The sequence below is a fragment of the Melozone crissalis genome, unplaced genomic scaffold, assembly GCF_028551555.1.
Source record: "Melozone crissalis strain CALT ecotype California unplaced genomic scaffold, PUWL_Pcris_2 ptg000016l_1, whole genome shotgun sequence".
Lineage (NCBI taxonomy): Eukaryota > Metazoa > Chordata > Aves > Passeriformes > Passerellidae > Melozone > Melozone crissalis.
In genome coordinates, this window is record NW_026535794.1 from 40435163 (window position 1) to 40451832 (window position 16670).

The 16670-nt window shown below is 49.8% G+C and overlaps 1 protein-coding gene across 1 annotated transcript; it reads right to left on the reverse strand.

Moving 5' to 3' along the window:
• Positions 1-7836: 7836 nt before the first annotated feature.
• EOMES (eomesodermin) lies at positions 7837-11543 on the reverse strand. The gene is made up of 6 exons (XM_054274186.1): positions 10795-11543; positions 10258-10412; positions 9862-9983; positions 9271-9429; positions 9119-9180; positions 7837-8572 (listed from the first exon to the last, which is right to left on the reverse strand). The coding sequence occupies exons 1-6, from the start codon at positions 11541-11543 to the stop codon at positions 7837-7839; spliced, it is 1983 nt and encodes a 660-aa protein (XP_054130161.1).
• Between the last annotated feature and the right edge of the window lie 5127 nt (positions 11544-16670).

Genomic DNA, 16670 nt, shown 5'->3' on the forward strand with positions numbered 1-16670 from the left:
CCCCTCCCACAGATTCACTCTTCAGTAAAGACAGCATAAGAGAGCTTTTAGTTTTAATGCCATACTTGAGAGCTTTGGCCTATTAACCTCTGTAGCTTTTATAACAGAGAACGTTGAAAGACAAAAGGGACTTAATCTACCTGCTGCCCACCAGGATTTTTTCTAGGCGTGGTTATGGTCAATCTTTAAACTTTTCTATAGAGAGTTTTTCACTCTATATGTCGGTGATCTTCAAAGACGATGGGCAGCCATTAGCACCTCTCAGCAGAACAATATGAAATATCAGCGTGGAGAAGGACGCAGATCAAGCGTGATGGATGTGAACAGGGTGGAGGAGCACAATTTGTCTGCTTCCTGCTGCTTTTGCTCTCCCTGTAACTCCTGGCTTGGAGAACATCCCACCAACAAGAAAATGGATCTGTGGGTTTGGGTTTCTTTAAATGTCCAGTCCTGGAATTTTTTTTTTTTTTTTCAAATCTCCAGTCCCAGGCTAGGTTGAGAAAACATTAGAAGGGCATTGTTTCTCATTTTCTAGCTTTGATGCTTCTCTACAGAGACTAAATACAATTCAGAGCAGAGAGAGACACCTTAACCACTTACCAAAAACACCCACAATCCAGTCTAGCAAAGTCAGTCATCACCCCAGAGTTCAGAACTATCCTATCAATAGCTGTGGGATCTATTTTTTTATCTCTGTGGTGAAATATTGCACTATTTTTTGCTTGTCAATTTCTTGTGTAGTGTACTAGAGCCAAACACAGCCCTTGTTCCAAGCCAAATGTAAAATGAGAAGCAGCCTGCCATAGAGCATCCTTCCTGCAGCTCCAGGAGACACTGCCCTAAAATTTCCTAAACTCCTAAAACCTCAGCCCATTTCCAGGGGAATGGATGGCACCTCCTCTAAGGTTGCTCAGTCAGTGAGAATGTCAGAAACAAGAACTTGACCCACATGTTAATCACAGTTTTTGGGAGCAGAACCACAGTTGCACATGTTCCATTATACTGTGCAACGATGAAGCTTTTTGTGGTACAGCAAAATCAGGGAGCTCCTGTTTGCTGATACCTATGGGAAAGGCTCTCTCTTCCCATGCTTGGAGAAAGGAAATTGCTAGAAAGACCCAACCACAGTCAAGGAACCACAAAGTAAATGGTAGAACAAGTGCATGCCCATGGACAACTGTTTTGGGGTATGAGAGGTGCTCTAAACCTACATTTCACCATATGCCCACAGACAGCTAAATGCTGTGATTGTACCACTGTGGCATCTCCATCCTATCCAAAACTCCTCTCACCATTTTCCAGACAAGAGTGTTTATACCAGCCTGTTTAAATACTTTTGAAGTTCATTCAGTACCTAAACTGGCCAGGTCAGCATCCAGACATTCACTGTCATGTGCTGTAATTGAGTGCTGAGGGGTGGTATGGAAGGGGAAAAGGTAAACAATCACAAATACTGCTGCTTAAACTGCTGGAAGCAGTCACCAGCACCCCTGGCAGGAATAGACAAGTTTTTCATTCTTACATTCTGCTCCATTTCTCCTCTCTGCTCAGTGCCAGCATGAGCATTTCTGCTGCTGCACAGTGAACTGAAGTAGAGAATTGATGTGACTGAAAAAAACCCCTCGTTGTTCTCTCCCCTATGCTGAGGGAGACATTTCCAAAGCATTCTTATGCACACATAATTTAAGCAGATGAAGTAGAGAAATATATTGCATATTTGAAAGAGAGATGTACAATGCAGATTTATCTGCTGTTCAGGATCATTACTGGCACAAACTTTAAAAATAAAATTTTTCCTCTGAGCAAAAGTAAGACCACTCAAATTTTGCCAAAATCTTTTTTTCTGGATCAAAGATATTTCCCCTCAAAACAAGAAATTTACCTGATAGTTCCTTTCAAATAATGCTGCAAAGGAGCTGAAAGACAAAGGCAGCAGAGCTGAATTCTGCCTTCACTGAAAGAACTAACAGAAGAGTTGGGTTAACCATAATCTTGCAATATACAACACAAAGTTAATGGAAAATGAGCTAATCAAGGTATCAGAGGAAACCAGGCTACACAGGTGAGGCTTTGTCTGTCCTATCTGGAGCAAGAGATGGGATAAAATTCACATGCTCTTGTGAATAGCTCCTGAAAAGAGATCTTTGCACTGACATGCTCTCTGCAGTGTCAATTTAACAGGTCTGCTTGCTCAACTCATACCTTCATCAGGGCAGGAATATCATCTTATAGTGTTTGGAATGAGAAGTGAGGAGAAAAAAGCAATAAAATTTCTGTTATTGAGAGCTCACCACTAAAAACAAGCATGCTCTAATATATTACCAAACTATTTTGTTTCCTAATAAAGGTTGTTTTCTTCCTCAAAGGAAGTTTGAAACTATGCCAAGCAATTTGCAAAAACTACATTACTTTGTGGACAAATGGAATTATAACTGCTCCGTGAAGTTTAGTGATCAGTGCCCTATGCACACCACAGAAACCTCACCCTGCTCCAAGAAACCCAAGGATCACTACAGAGCAGGGCCCTTTGCTCTCCTACTGTGTCCTGCCACATAAAACCACAGTGCAGAGGAACCTTAACACAAAGTTTCATTTTCAAACCTGCTAAAATGACACTACTTCATGGGGTACACACTTTAGCAGTGCCTACTTCATCCACAGGAGTCCTCCTATAAACCAGCAAAACTGCAGAGCTCATGCTGCAGCAGAAGAGAACATGGACACACATGGAGCTCCTAATACAGATTTGTTAATGGATGTCCCACTCCACACATCCTTTCCTTATTTACAGACATCACACCCCACTGATGAGAAAGAGAATTGATATTTTTTCTGGGGGGTCTTTCTTTCTCTGTAGAACACTCCAGGAAGAAGGAAATCACTTTGCTTTTTGCCTAAGCTTGATGATAAAAGACAAGTGACTTTGGAAAAAGTTCTAAAAACACCTGATCAGATTTGGGTCTCAGACAATCAAAGAAGTCTGACAGTGAGCAGATGAAGAATACAGGCTCCTTTTCAAGCTGCAATCATCATCATTTTATGAATTTAGATATTCATTACTTTAATTCATTTTAGCGGTGTGAACCAAAAAGTGGCACGTGCTAGGGAAACCCACGTGCTCAATGCTTACCCAAAAAAGCAAGAGGGATGAAGAGCAGTCAGCCAGGGTTTAGTGCTGTTACAGGAACCACATCATCTGAAGCCCTGTCCCATCCATCTTCTCAGACCATCTTTTGAGGGGCACTGGTCAAAACAGGTTGGAAATTAACCGCTCTGCTAATAAACACCAGCAAGAAAACAGTTCCCTGCTGCAGATGGAAACTGAACTGCACACAGCAGACAGAAAAATCAATTTTGCTCTGCAGTCTGGTACTGAGCTAACAGTGAAAGCCTGGGCAGGAGAAGCACTGTCCCTCCTGAAACAGAGAGTTCCTGCACCTGATTAACATCACTCACAGGTGGAAGCTCTCTGCAGGCAGATAGCTTCCCCTGTGACTAAAGTTAGGCCTTTATTTTTACTCACCAGGATCAGAACTGCAGAATTACCCCCTTTCCTCCCAGCACTCCCTGTGTTTATGCAGTCCACACAGCATTCCATCATCTCTCCTGTATTTCCCCCTTCCTCTCCTGCATTTTATCTGACTCTGAAATGAAGAAGGGGGAGAGGGTGGCAGGTTAGAGAAAAGCCTGCACAGGATTCCTCCTCCCCAGATTAGGATTTAATTGTATTCCTAGTGAGTCCCTTCTGGTTGCGCTCGGTCTCTCAGATGAATGTTTCATCAATATGATTAGGATCACATCCCTCAGTCTCCTCCAGCTACACAATCGGTTCTGACAGCTCAGAGTATAGTACTCCCTAAAGGAAATATTAGATACCACCCTATCTTTTTATTCAAATCATATTTTGCACTCCACACTTTCAGGCTAATGTCATTCTCCCCTGGATTACATATCTGTGATACCCAGAAAGCACTAAAATCCTTCCAATAAGGATTAGATTAATATTTATATTAGCCATACCCGCATCATTATGATCACGGCTATGAAGATCTGGGGAAAAGGATGAGTGGGCTACAGAGCTCAGGGGGCTGGGGAATTGGGCTTGAATGTATAATGTAGGATGATAATAATGACAATAATGACAATAATGACAATAATGATAATAATGATGATTATGATGATGATGATGATAATAATAATAATAATAATAATAATAATAATAATAATAAATAAAAGTTACAATTTCATGAGGTGGACGGGCATGAGGAAAGTGTCAGCAGCCCCCGTCTTCCTCCTCACCTCATTCCCTCCCGCCTCGACTTTCGACCCAGAGCCGGGACACCACAGCGGACACCTCCGGCTCTGCTGGCCGATATTCCCGTCGGGAAGGGGAATATCTGAAAGGCAACGGTACCGCAGGAGCCATCGGGGCCCTGTTCCACCGCCTCAGAGGCAGCCCTGGGCGGGGGCTGTAAAAAAAATTCACCTTTCCGGGGAAAGCCCCCCTCCATGAAGGCCACGCTCCCCTCAGGGAGGAGGAGCTGGGAACACGCGAGCAGGTGTTAACGAGGCGGCGGCGTTGAGGAAGGTGGGAGCGGAAATTCAGACCGAAAGTAAAACCCCATCCCATTGCTCGAAGAGAAAACATACCGAAAAATATCTGTCCCCTCCTCCCCGGAGCGCGGAGGCGGCGGCCCTGAGGAGAGGGAGCCCCTTCTCCCGGGAGGGTCGGGGCGCTGCCGTCGGAAGAAAGAGCTGCGGGGTCGTTTCGTTTTCCGCCCCGGGTGCGAAGCCGCGGCCATAGGGTTTGGGGCGAGCAGCGAGGGATGAAGTTTCGTTGGAAAAAAATTACCAGAGGGCTGTTCTCGACGTGCCAGGTCTGCTTTAACGAAAGTAACACCAAAAACCAGAGTCTTCGCCGAGGAATGGCCCCAATCCATGGGACGAACCCGTCTCCGCTGCCTCTGTTGCCCCGTGGGGCGCTTATGCTATTTAAAAATCAGGGCTGCGCACCCAGAGCACCGACCCGCTCCCTCGGTTCCGGGAGGGAATATCCCAGAGAATTGCTAACTCGGGGAAATGGCCCCAGGGTGCGCAGCCCCTTCTCGGGGCTGGTGGGGGAAGAGCCGAGCCCCGAGTCGGGCAGAGCGTTTGCCCCGCCGGCACCGCCGAGGTTCGCGTTCTCCCTGACCTAGAACGGAGCTTCCCCTCTCCATCGGGCAGGGCTCGCCCTCCACCTCCCGCCGCACAGCGATGTAAACAACCATTATTTATTTCTTTATTTCGCTCTGGACCCGCCGTGCCCGTCCAGCTCGCGTCTCAAACTCGCACGCAGTTTTTTTTTCATGCGAGAGCGTCGGAAGTGGCGGGGCCGGGGCCGTTCCCCCGCTCGCTGCCAGGCCGAGGGAGTGCCGCGTTTCCCGGCACACGCCCGGGGCCGTGGGGCTGCGGAGGAAGGGGCGCTCACCCTCGGGGTGTCCCCTCCCGCCAAAACCGCCAGAAAAAGCCCGGCGGGGCGAGGCGAGGCAGAGCTCTCCGCCCGCAGCCCGTTGTTTGTGGCAGTAAATCACATTACGAAGCAAAGTGCAAGGGTAGTTAACTTTATCTTTTGTTAATGTAAACAAATAAAAAGCATTCAGTTCCTTGATCTTTATTTAAACCTGGCGTTGTTTATCGGTGTCATCCTATGAAGATTAATTAGATACCTTTATTCACAATTTGGCGTCTGACACCCCATTTTAGGAATGCATTATAATCACAAGGTGTTAATTGGGGCCAGCCAGGCACTTACGTTTCTATTAAACAGTGTGAGGACTTTTAACAAGTATTAAGTTATTTTTTCACCGCGCGGTGCAAAAACATACAGCTTTTATTAAGAGAGCGCGGCGGAATCGTGCTGTGTAATCGGCGTTTGCAGGGCGGGTGGGGACGGCCGCATGCCGCCGCACCCCCGCCGGGGACAGGGACAGCCCTTCCCGGGGCTTTTCCGAGAGGGGATGGCCCCAGTGGGAAAATAAAAAAAAAATTTAAAAAGGAAAAACATGCTCGGTCTTTAGTCTCTTAAAAATTGCTCCCATCCCGTTCCAGATGGGGCAGAGGAAGAGCTGACAGGACAGCTTGGCACCGCGCAGAGCGGGCGCGGCGAGGCGCTGATCGAAATCTCCGCGGACACCCGCCGTGTCCCGCTCCGGAGGAGGGGGAGCCCCTGCCGGTACCCCCCGACAGCGTCACCTCCACCGGGGACAGCCCCGGCCTGAGCCCCGCGTTTATTTGGTTTGCAGCCGGGAATCGTTAACAGCTTAATCCCATTACTGCCTGCATATCCTCAGGAAAGGTCCCGCTGCCGCGGGAGCTGGGATTCAATCGCTCTGCCAGCAGCTTCCCCCTCAGATAAGCGGGCAGGGGAATTTCGTGCCTTGTTCCGGGAAGCAGAGCGGGTGAGAAGGGGGTGGCGGGAGGAGGCAGGCTGCGTTCACAATTCGCTGTCCGAAGAGGGGGTGGAAGGGGACAGGAGGCCGTCGTATTTTGGAGCGACCCGGGGACTCCCAGCTCGTGCAGAAGATGCACACGAAAATGCAAAGCAAAGAGACTTAAAAAAATTAAAGGGAAAAAAAACCCCACACAGCGAGTACAACAGATAAAGCATCAGCACCGCAAGGGATGGTTAGATATAAAGGCCCATTCCCTAGGATCGCACTCCCTCCTCCCCTTTCAGGACACCCAGCAGAGGCAAAGATGAGGCAGAGCCATATCGTGTTATGCCTGGCACCACCACATTTATTAAAAATTATTACTATCTACATAGAAAAAACAGAAACAACTTTATTGGAAGAGGAAAAACTTTGTGGGCCAGTTACTCTGGGGCAGTTTAAAATGGCTGAAAGTATAGGCAAGAATGGGTAAAGTTACATCACTTCCAGTTTCATACAGGGCAGCTGTAAAAGTCACTTGACATACACATAAATAGAAATCTCCTTTTGCAATGTGTCATAAGCTAAGTTTGATTAATCAAAAAAATGCCTTTTGAACTTCGACACACCACCGGATGTCCTTCCAACTGAACAGCTATAGGTCAACTATTTATACATTATTCCACAATATTCTACAGTGTACCTAGACAAAACACCAAATGTACACTTGGTTTTTGGCCACCTTAATAAAGGTTAGGCTTTTGGGATGGAGACAGGGTTTTTTAATGCAAGTTCTAAGCTAAGAAAAGTCAGATTTGTCATTGTAATCCCGTTGGCAACAAAACCTTCAAGTCAAAATCCTGCCTGGCAAGCAGGCGTTATTTTGGCATTTCTGCCAAAAGAAAAAGCTGTAGCTGAGCAATATCCAACTCAGCCAACTGTGTTGTGGATGGGTTGAAAAAACAGCTCAGTCTAAAGCAGAACATAGCATTTGTGCATTTCCCTGCAACCCAGTTCCCTTTTATTAAGCAGGGAAGGAAATTAAATTTGGGATCCCACCCCCTCTTTCCTTGCTCAGGAGTGCATAGATTTAATCAGGCTTCTGAGCCAACCCAAACTGTATACTTTAGTGTCTCCAATAAATATGCCACATATTTAGACACTAGAGTATACTCCTTACAGCTTCTGCATATGGTTCCTTCTAAAAGAAGGGGAAGAAATCTCCCATGGTTTGCTCTTTCCCTACTTTGTTACCTGCAACAGTCAAAAAGCTTTGGCACCTTCTTTAGAATTGCACACAACAACTCAAGGTGGAAGGCAAGAGTCTTTTTAGCAATTGTAAGCAAAAAAAACCCAAGGCCACCCTGAAAAAAAAAATAAAAACCACCAAAAAACCAAAACAGCCAATTGGAATAAAAAAGATGCTCTAAGAACTGGCATAGAAGGCGTAGTAGCCCATGCCTTTTGAAGTGTCTTTGCTATAGTCCTCAGCATTAATGTCCTCACATTTCATTGTCGGGGAATTTTCGTTGCTGGAAGTGCTAGGGGAAAGCCGCCTTCTCTTACAAGCGCCTGTGTAGACCCCAGAATCATTTGAATCTAGAGACTTTATAGAGGGTGGAGTCTCTATCCATGACGAGCCAATTTCTTCTTTCACCTTGTCCTTGGAAAGCTGGTCTTCAGTGAATCCCGGGGGACTCGTTCTGGAGGGCCAAGTTAGTCCTGTCGTCATTTTCCGCTGGTAAGAGCCCCTGTTCCCCCAGCCCGCCATGGACGGGAACGCCGGGTCGGGGTAGTATCCCAGAGCGTGGGACGTCTGCAGCGGGAGGGATTTGATGCCATAGGGGAGCAAGGTGCTGTGAGAATACTCTGTCTCGTAGGAGTTCATGTCCAGTTTGTTGGCGCTGGGCTGCTGCACGGGCGTCACGAACCAGCGCTGGGGAGAGCTGGCCACCTCCTCGTTCTGCTGTGGGGACAGCAGGCCATTGCTCTGAGGGACAGTTCTCTCACCGTTGTAAAACCTGGCCGGGGGCAGGTTGTTGACAAACTGTTCCTGGAAGAATGGCTGCACGCTGTATCGGGCACCAGGGACGATCTGGTGGGATCTAGGAGAATCCGTGGGAGATGGAGTTAATCTGTCATTTTCGGAAGCTGTGTACATGCTACAACATAAAAGAGGAACACTGAGTGTTTTTCTTTACAATTCCACTATGACAGTAACACAACACAAAAACACAAACACAAATAAACTAGGTATTTCTTAATTAGAATCATAACTACATTTAATTGGATAGTGATAATCTGATTTAGCAGGCGCTTTTCCTAGGCCACTGTAAATTTTCTGCTACTGCTACAAGCAATAGCACAAGTGAAGGTAGAAAATTATTAGGCAAGAATTCTGCTGACAATTTAAAGACCCTCTCTGTTCTGTGGAGAATCCCAACATACTGCTGCCAGTAAAAACTGCAGGCCAGCTGGGTTCTGCCAACACAAGTTTCCTACCAAAATTCAGAAGCCAGCAGAAAGACAGATCATCTAGACAATACACTATTCAGACATTTTAACATAAGCAAAATCACCAGTAGAAGCAGTGCTGGCACGGAATAACTGAATTTAAGTCTAAAGAAAAACCCTTCCACAGACATTTCAGGCCAGAATCATGCCTCCTAGACTGACACATCTGCAAAAGAAAATAGAGGTATACTTACGAGTCATAGTTGTCTCTGAAGCCTTTTGCAAAAGGATTATGGTCAATTTTGAGCTGTGTAATCTAAAAGTGAAAGCAGAATATATTAACATGAGATGCTGAACCCACAAGTCAATTTTGTTCTTAATTGCAATTTTATACATCGATACTTACATCAGTGTTTTGATATGCTGTAACTGCTATGAACTGCGTTTCAGGAAAAATAAACGTTTGAGTCTTTGAGGAATCATTCAGATCTTCAACACCATCTTCGGTCACTTCCACAATGTGAAGTCGGGGCTGGTACTTGTGTAGGGACTGAAGTACTATCATCTAAAAGAAACCGTGAAAGAAACAACATCGTTAGACAAACAGCATCTAACATTAAAAGACTTATTTTGCAGCATGACATTTTTTCCCTGTAAATTGTAATCTTTTGGTTTAGAAACGGAGCAGTTTTAACTGTTATCAGGAGCTGAGTCACAGCTGGCAGCCCTGCTTTACTAAGAGCTATCAGCTATCCTCCCACTTTTTGACCAACTCCAGGGGATCAATATAGCAACTAAGACAAAAGTAATTCGCACATTGTAATCGAATATTTTCAACTATTCATACAGCAAAACAAAGAAAACCATCTCTATGACCCAGTTCAAGAAGGGAACGAGTCACAAGCACAGTGATGTAGCGCCTCCATGAAATGTCGTAAAAGCCCCAAAACCCTGCTGAGCCACCAAGAGCCCCCCAGGCCACTCTCTCCCTCCTTACCTGTGCGTTGTTGTTGTTAGCACCTTTATTGTTCGTTAGCTTCAGCTTTCCGAAGGAAATCTCCTGCCTCATCCAGTGCGCCCCAGTGTTGGGCGACTCGGGGTGCACGTAGACCTTGTTGCCTGGGGAGGACAAGGCAGTGAGAGGCGGCCCTGCCGCGGGGCTTTGTTCCCCGCCCGCGCAGCCCCTCGGCCCCGATGGCCACCCCCACACAGCCCCACACACCAACAGCGCTGCGCAGAAAGAGCCGCAAGACGATCTTAAGAGAGGAGCTCGACCCTCAGCAGGATGCCGGGTGTGGGGAAGACCCTGGGGGAGGGGGCAAACTGGGAACCCTTCCCGAGAAACCGACCCGCGGGGAAAGGGGGCGAGGAGACCCCCGGATCCTGCACCTACCTTGCATGTTGTTGTCGGCTTTGCCGCAGGTCACCCACTTGCCCCCCTGGAAACGCCAGTGGTTGGGGTCCGCCAACACCACCTCCACGAAGACGTTGTAGTGGGCCGTGGGGTTGAGACCGGTGATGTTGAAGCTCAGGAAGGGAAACATTCTCCTGGGGAAAGGAGGAAAACCACAAGGCATGGTGAGGCGGGCGGGGGGAGGGGGCGCGGGCTCCGGCGGATGCTGTAGGCGGCCGTGGAGTGCCCCGTCCGTCCCAGCACCAAAGAGACTAAGGAAGCGGCGAGCTCCAGCCGACCCCCCCCTTATCTCCGGGCCGCCGTGTGTGGGGAAACTGGGGAACAGTTTCTCGGGGAACACATCCCGGGGCACCACCGACGGACAGAGCATGCACCCCCCCACCCGGGGGAGCGGGCAAGAGCCGCCCGACGCGAAGTGTGCCCGGGGGTGCCACCTCCGCCCCCCCCCCCCCCCCCCCCCATTCCCGACCACCACACCACTTCCCTCAGTTTCCACCACCCCCCGCGCCCACTTACCGGCCCTGCTTGGTGATGATCATCTCCGTCTGATGCCGGTGGAACTTGAGCCAGAGGGGCCGGTTGCAGAGGAAGACCTGCGCTCGCATCCCCGGGCCGGCGGCTGGCACCCCCAGAGCCCCGAGCCCGCCGCAGGAGCCCGACGCCGGCGGGTAAGGGCCGTAGAGAGATCCGCCGCCCGTCGCCTGCCCGTACTGGTACCCGCCGCCGCCTCCGAACTGCGTCCGGCCGCCGGGCGGGCACACGGCGCCCGCGAAGCCGCCCGGGGACAGCACGGAGCCGTAGGGGTAGCGGGGCCCGCCGGGCGGCTGGTAGACGGCGCCGTGCTGCGCCGCGGGCGGGTACGGGAACAGGGAGCAGGGCCCCCCCAGGTCGGCGGCGGGCGGCCCGGGGGACTGCAGGTAGTAGCGCTCGGGGCTCAGGCTGTCCATGGAGTAGCGGGCGGCGGCGGCCGGGGGCAGCTCCTCGTCCCCGCATGGGGTGGCCTTGCGACCGTCCGGCTTGGGAGCGGCGAAGGGCGGCTCGACGGCCTCCGTCTCGCTCAGGATGGCGGGGGCCGCTCCAAACTTCTTGGGCATCTTGTCCAGGTCGAGGCGAGGTGGCGATCCCGAACCGGGCGGCCCGCGGGAGCCTCCAGCAGCGCCTGTTCCAGCTCCAGCGGCTCCGGTGCGTCCGCCGCCCTCCAGCGGGTAGAAGGGGGCGCCCGGCAGTGCCCCCGCCGCCGTCAGCAGCGGCTCACCCAGCTGCATCCTCGATGGGCGGTGCGTTCGAGCTCCCACTCTATCCTGTGCCGACCCCGACCTGTGGCCGCGCCGTGCTACGCTCCGGCACGGCTCGGCCGAGGCAATTTATACCGCACTCGTCGGGCTGCCGGGGAGGGGCTTGCGCCGGGCTGCCTCGCGTCGCCCTCCACCCCCGCCGGCCCATTGGCTGTGCCGCGTGACACTAATTTAATTAGACAGCTACTAATTGGAACAAGTCACCTGTGACTTTGGTGCGCGCCCCGTCCCCTTCCATGCCCCCTCCCCCTTCCCGCAGCCGGCTACCCGAGGGGCTCTTGCCCGCTCCCTGCGCCCACGTCGCTCGGACTGAGGGGAGCTCCGCATTACCCCTCAGTGGGGGTGCATCACGGTGGCTGCAGTGGAGGGCCCGGCTCCCCCTCTTCCAAAATAATAATAATAAAAAAAAAAACAAACAAAAAAGGCCTTTTGCTGAGGTGGCACCGTCCTACCGCTCGGGCGCGTAAGGAAGAATCCGCCGCGCTGAACGAGAGATGGGGACGAAATGGAAAGGTTTGGGTGGGAAAACCGGCACCCGCCAGGTGGGGAGGGCGGCGATCAACCGGGCCGCTGAGACGGGGCGGGGGACGCCGGCCTCCCGCAACCTCCCCGCCGGCCGCCTCGCCGCTCAGACGATTCGGCTTGTGTCTCTGCTGCGTCCAAGAGCCTCCTTCCCCCCGCTCCGCTCCCCGAGCAGCATCCTTATCATGGGGTTAACACGTTTCACCTTATCTGTGGGAAGTGGCGGGTTCGGTTCGCAATTCCAGTTTTCAGGAACTCTGCAGTCGGTTTCTCACAAGCCGCGTTCCCCTTCAGCATCTCCCACCGGGAAGGCAGATTTTTAATTGAGGCGGGTGCCAGATCTGTTTGGCGCTTTCTCTCAGTGCAAATCCCCGAGCCTTTAGCCTCAGGAGGGTAGGGAACAGCCCTTGGGAAGGGGCAGATGCCCGTGTGATTTTGTGGAGCGGGCAGAGCCGCCGTGAATGATTTGCAGCTACAAATCCGCAGCCCCTCGCCCTCTGCTCGCCACCGGCCATCTCGCAGGGAGCGCTGCAAACACCTGCCTCCACCTCACGGCTGAATTTTGAACCAGACCCGCTGAGCGGCCAGGATTTCGTTGGCTGACAGAAGGATCCGGCCGGGCTGGAGCAGCCCAGCTCTGCCGCCCTCCGCGCCGCCTCGGCCCGCTAGCCCCGCGCTCCCGCCGGGCCGCGCCGCATCGGGCAGCCGAGATAAATGGGGAAGAGCTGACCGGGGCCGCCGAGAGCCGGGGCCGGGCGCTGCCGGAGCCCCGCCGGGATGCGCGTCCTGCGCAAGCCGGGCACCGGCAGGTGCGGGTGGAGGGGCACTCCCGGTGGTGACCGCCGGGGACGGGCAGGACTCATCCCCCATCCCTGGTGAGACGGGGAAGCGGCCCCTGCTGTGCCCACCTCGGGCTGCGGCCACACAGCCGGCAATGAAATACCAGCCCCAGCCCTAACCACACGTTCTCTCCGGAATAATGTTTGCCTCAGTTTTTGCGCGGATCTCGTTCGACCGAATAAAACAACAAAAATGCGTCGGAAAAGTCCGACGCTCCGGCACGAAGCGGACCAGGCGCTGGAGCCGCGGGGTGCGAAGCGGAGCAGAGCTCGGCCGAGCTGCCCTGCTTTGAAAGCGAAGCAAGGCGAGGAGCGTCCTGCCGAGCGCTGCCGAGGCCGAGCCGCTGCGCCCCTTGCCGCGGCCGGAGAGCCCGGTGCGGCTCCTCCCGGCGGGGCTGGCTCCGGCAGCCCGCACCCTCGGGCTCTGCCTCTCCCCGGCCAGGGCAGGCACGGAAGGAGATTTTAGAAAACCACTATGTAGGTTTTAAGGGAGTTCATTTTGCGGTCTTACACACTGAAAGAGTCACATTATTTCAAACATTCCTTCGGGTGCCGCGTAGTTCAAGGCTATTGCGAGTTTTTCCCCCCAAAACTCGGGTGGTCTCGCGTTCATCTGGGCAAGGTAGTAAAGCTTTCGATGTTGCTTAGGTTTCTTGCGGATTGCACCGAGAGGAGGGCATAAAACCTGTGGCTGTCCCGGGAAAGGAAGACCCTTCCGTTTTGGTTCGAAATATGCCCGGGATGAAGCTCTCCCTAACGAACGAAGAATTGATGAATCCTTCTCAAACTTGGGGTTATTTTCAGCTCAGCTCGGGAGAACAGCAGCCTGGCTTCCATCCCTGCCTCGTAGTCCGCATCTCCCGCCGAGCCGAGGCTCTGGCGGCGGTGGCGGGGGAGGCTGGGGTCGGGGCTGCGGCCCCGGGAGTCCGTCGAACCAAACTGCCCGGAGACCTTCAGCGGGAGGGAGCCCCGGTAACGCGGGGGCTTCTTCATTCACTCTGCACGCTGAGGGAAGAGCTGTAATTCACCCCCTCCAGAGTCCCGCAAATTAAATGAACAGTCACGTTACCCAGTTCTTGGTACCCAGTATTTGTCATTCCTATCGCTGCCAATCTACCGTCCCTGGGAACCAAGGGGGCAACCAGGCGAATGCCCCCAAGCACCCTACAAGCCATCTCCGTCCTTTCTCCCTGCCCCCTCTGCCCAGGAACTCCGCCGCAAGAACTTGCGGGATGTTTCAGTCCTGTGGGACTGGAGACTTCTAAATGGGTCCCGCAGCCCTTAGCTCTTATCTTTAAAATAACACTGCAGAAATATCAGTCTGGTGAAGCAGAAAGGAGCATGTTAGATTTGTAAATCTACCTGAATAACCTCTAAACCACACACAAACCCCAACAACAACAACAAAAAAGTTTTTGAAAGAAGACGTAGGTCTTTGAAGGGTTACACATTATCTTGTTTCGTTGGGCTTTATTCAAATATATTCACGGGGTTTATTCAAGTAAGGAGCATCTCTGGCTCTAAAAAAGCTGTTCTTCTCCAAAAGAATAGCTTTTTTTTTTTTTTTTTCTGCAGCCCAAGTTACAGCAGTGGCACACTGGACTGAAATATTTAATATTTTGCTTTTCGGCTGAGATTGAGACCTTTCCTTTTTCATCAGAGTATTGAAAAACAGCCTCTGCTTCAACAAATTGCTCGGACTCTTGTGACTGAAACTGTACAACCTGAGCACCCTGCTCAGGAGGGCCTAAGAGGAGAAATTGGGAACAATGGGATCTATCAGGCTGTTACACACTTACATATGTGTGTATGTACATATGGAAATCCACATATCACCATTTATAGCCATATATGACCTTTATCCTTATAAATATGGATCTGGATACATACACATACTCCATTGGATCTATATGGACACTTTAAAAAGGCTGCTTATTAGAATGACATGTCACACTATTCCATTGCTGTATTCTTTTCCTGATGTTCTGCTGCCACCATGGCAGGATTCACAGGTATTTTCTGAATGCTACATCTGCTTAGTTTAAGTGAGGTAATTTTTTCTTTGTTTGATTTTGGTTTAAAAGTAGCTGTAAGTTTCTGGATATCCTCTTCAATTTGCTAGCATCTGGTTCCCAAACGGCTTTAATACTTTCACCTTTATGTCCAGCTTGTGCAGAGATTTTGCAGATTTTCTTTCTACTTTTCCAGTAATTCATTCTGTTGGGTTTTTTCCCCCCCTTCAACTTACACACAGAGTATCACACTGGGCAAATGAAGGAAGACACTTTTCACTTCCACTCTTTCACCACATTTCAATGGCATTTTAAAAATCACTAAAGCTGGGATTTTTCAGACATGGCCAGAAAAATATTAATGCTTCCTTTTAAAATTCTTTATACCTTTCTTTTCACAGCCACTGAGTCCTTACAGCACTCAGAATAAAATCAAGGAGGTATTACTATGGCTGTGCAAGGCTTGGCATTTCAGCTTGTCGCTGAACTTCAGGGGCTGTTTTTATGAGGAAGCGAGCTACACCCTTTCAGTGCCCAGGGACCTCCTTCTGTCACATGCAGTCAATGTCTGTCTCTTTTATGGGAACGTTAGGAGACTGAATTAACTGAAAATGCTCTTTATTTTCTCATGAAAACAAGTCCTGCTATAGCTGCAAAAACCATCAAGCCATTTTATTTATGCCAAGTGGGATTTTCAGTGTGCAGACATACACAGTCCTGAAGAAACAAGTGTAGTTTAAAATCTACTACGAAGCTGAGAAAACTTGAACCCAAAAGGGTTAAAAAGTAGAATCAAGTCTTGTTGAAACACATGTATATGGACTTTAAATAGTGGAGATCAATAGTCCTACAAAGCCAAATAAATCTTATCTTTAATGTTGACCAGGAAAGGTGTCACATTAACAGCAATTTTATCCTTTGGTAATGATTCAATTTAGCTGCCACTTTCTTTTAAAAGGCAGTATACAGACATACATACTTTTAAAAATGGCCATATGTGGACATAAACCCCATAATAAAGGCAGGGCTAATTTATAACAATCAGAGAGTATAGAATAGCCCTTTCCACAGAATAGCCCTTTCCACCCCAGGTATACAAAACAGAAAGGGCAGACAGAAGTCAATGAAAAAGGACCTGGAAGAAGCAATTCAGGATTTGAAAATAAAGTGGTATTCAAAGCAACTTCATTGGTCACTTCCTTTCTCCCGCTTCAAATAAAATAGCACCTAAAAATCTTTAGTTGTAATTTTAAATTAAATGGAAATGCAATGGTTAGTAAAAAATATTTAAAGTCTGATCCTAATCAGTAAAATATGAACAGACAAGGGAAAACATATTCAATGCTTGAAGTGAATTTTTTGCAATGACTAATTTTGCTTGGTAAGACCATACACCAACTTTCTCTTCTTGGGCCTATGATACCCTTATTGGCTAAAGAAGGAAAAAGAAAGTGTTTAAGAAAGTGTAGGTCTGTCTAAGGTGAATGCCTTTGTTGCTTTAACAAATATTTGGGAAACGTATAGTAAGGGAGATGGGAAAAGTATTAAATTGTCATTAGCTTCCAGATGACTTTCCTTGCTCCAAATGGAATTGTAGAAACAAACAGCCTGAAATTAGGATCACAAACACAACCATAGCCATGACCAGCATTTAATATTTTTGAAATGGCTCATGGCTTGGGCAGGTGGACACTCTGCTGGGTGAAAAAACATCTGGATGGCCA

What these genes read in the sequence shown, in the direction of transcription:
- EOMES (XM_054274186.1), bottom strand. Translation starts at nt 11,543, where the DNA reads ATGCAGCTGGGTGAGCCGCTGCTGACGGCGGCGGGGGCACTGCCGGGC. An exon ending in ATCATCACCAAGCAGGGCCG is followed by an intron (nt 10,413 to 10,794) that starts GTAAGTGGGCGC and finishes TCCTTTCCCCAG; the next exon opens with GAGAATGTTTCCCTTCCTGA. An exon ending in CTAACAACAACAACGCACAG is followed by an intron (nt 9,430 to 9,861) that starts GTAAGGAGGGAG and finishes GGTTTCTTTTAG; the next exon opens with ATGATAGTACTTCAGTCCCT.